The sequence below is a fragment of the Colobus angolensis genome, unplaced genomic scaffold (assembly GCF_000951035.1).
Source record: "Colobus angolensis palliatus isolate OR3802 unplaced genomic scaffold, Cang.pa_1.0 Scaffold116, whole genome shotgun sequence".
Classification (NCBI taxonomy): Eukaryota; Metazoa; Chordata; class Mammalia; order Primates; family Cercopithecidae; genus Colobus; species Colobus angolensis.
Window position 1 is genome coordinate 6,026,456 of NW_012112697.1, and position 2,131 is coordinate 6,028,586.

Sequence of the window (2,131 nt, forward strand, 5' to 3'; positions counted from 1 at the left end):
ATTCTCCTGCCTCAGCCTCCTGAGTAGCTGAGATTATAGGCACCCGCCACCACACCCGGCTAATTTTTGTATTTTTAGTAGAGACAAGGTTTCGCCACATTGACCAGGCTGCTCTAGCACTCCTGACCTCAGGTGATTCGCCTACCTTTGCTTCCCAAAGTGCTGGGATTACAGGCATGAACCACTGTGCCGGGAAGACAACTTTAAATGTGGAAAAAAGGAATCCAAGCTATTGCATACAACACTCGCCTGTGGTATGTGTATAAGGGAAACACCTGAATCGGCCAAGGTGGGTGCAGAAGACCCACAGAACGCGGCAGGATGAGGAGAAGACAGAGCTGGCGTCTCCAGGGAGCGTGGTGCTCTCCCACCTCAAGCTCAATCCCCAGTTCTTTAGCTAAGAGGACGACCAAGGAAGAAAGAGGTAACCAGATGATAAGTGTTGCCCAGATCCAACTACATGACTAATGTTGGCAAAATCAAACAGAAGAGTGGGTCTCCACCATTTACTCATTTTTCTTTCTTTTTTTTTTTTTTTTTTTTTTTTGAGACGGAGTCTCGCTCTATCGCCCAGGCTGGAGTGCAGTGGCCGGATCTCAGCTCACCGCAAGCTCCGCCTCCCGGGTTCAGGCCATTCTCCTGCCTCAGCCTCCCGAGTAGCTGGGACTACAGGCGCCCACCACCACACCTGGCTAATTTTTTTGTAATTTTAGTAGAGACAGGGTTTCACCATGTTAGCCAGGATGATCTCAATCTCCTGACCTTATGATCCGCCCACCTGCCTCGGCTTCCCAAAGTGTTGGGATTACAAGCATGAGCCACTGCACCCAGCCTACTTTTTGTATTTTTAATAGAGACGGGTTTCACCATGTTGGCCAGGCTGGTCTTGAACTCCTGACCTCAGGTGACCCACCTGCCTCAGCCTCCCAAAGTTCTGGGATTCAGGCATGAGCCACCATTATTACGTTTTCATTTGAAGATATTTTACCCTATAAAGTTTTCATTCTCATTTACCTGATGCTAACATCAAGGCCTCAATCTTTTTCCTTTTTCCTGTCATATCAGTTCTTCTTCCTAGTCTAGTGCAGATTCACTACTCAGGAAGCTGAGTGAAAGTGGAGTCTGGATAAACACAGTACCTTTTCTAATTTCACCCGAGACTCTCGTCCACATTCCAGGGGCGTGGTGAGGTTATTTATATCCTGACCCCAGAAGGCAAAAAACTTCTCAATTCGGAGACTGCGAAGAGCGTAATACCCAGCATTCCGGATTCCGTATTTCTGGCCAACACTCATCACTTCATTGTACACATGCAGGGCATACTATAGGAAGAGATGGAAAATTAGTAAGCAGTAGACCTTCAGAATTAAGCATGAAGTATGTCTGGAAGAGCTGATGGCTCACACTATTAACATGGACAAGAGAGGAGGTGTATAAAACTCCCAGGATGTCTCATCCTTGACACACTCAGGGCATAGCCCAAGGGTGATGAGCTGGGTGGGGTCAACCCAGCCTGGACTTAAGCTCCATGACAGCAGGATCCATGTCTTTTTACCTCTCTAAAATATCTTGTGTGGTAATTCTAGCACACAGCAATTTTTAAATAATAATTTGTAGAAGCACTCTCACCATTTGGTAAATGGCCAGTCTCATCATCATTTCTAAAACAGCCCACTAACGCTCCACGGTCTTCATCTGATTCTGGCTTTGTTCTTTTGCTCCAGTTTCCCAACTACTGTCATGCCCTCATGTGCTGGCCCAAGCTGTGAGGCCCAGCTCTCACACGTAACTCGAGATGTGTGCACACATCGGATGACAGTAGGGGAGCCAGGAAGGTAGGGCTTGCCTGCTCATGTCCCATAGCATTCAGGCTCTCAAGCTGCCCTTTTCTTGGTTTCAGAAACATGTACATTATCAGATCAGTGAACAGGTTTTCCAAACTGAAGGCAAATATTCAATCCTTGTCTGAACATACACCGTTAAGTATAAAGTCCAACAAAAATGAGACTACACTGTTTGCTTTAAAAACTATAAAATGGGCCGGGCGCGGTGGCTCAAGCCTGTAATCCCAGCACTTTGGGAGGCCGAGATGGGCGGATCACGAGGTCAGGAGATCGAGACCATCCTGGCT

The 2,131-nt window shown here is 47.2% G+C and overlaps 1 protein-coding gene across 3 annotated transcripts in view; it reads right to left on the reverse strand.

Moving 5' to 3' along the window:
- PDPR (pyruvate dehydrogenase phosphatase regulatory subunit) overlaps window positions 1-2,131 on the reverse strand; it is a 52,500-nt gene that overhangs the window by 1,934 nt on the left and 48,435 nt on the right. For all 3 annotated transcript variants that reach the window (XM_011962249.1, XM_011962257.1, XM_011962251.1), the window contains one exon: window positions 1,140-1,322. In XM_011962249.1, the coding sequence (XP_011817639.1) occupies window positions 1,140-1,322 (183 nt within the window). The remainder of the gene's footprint in view (window positions 1-1,139; window positions 1,323-2,131) is intronic.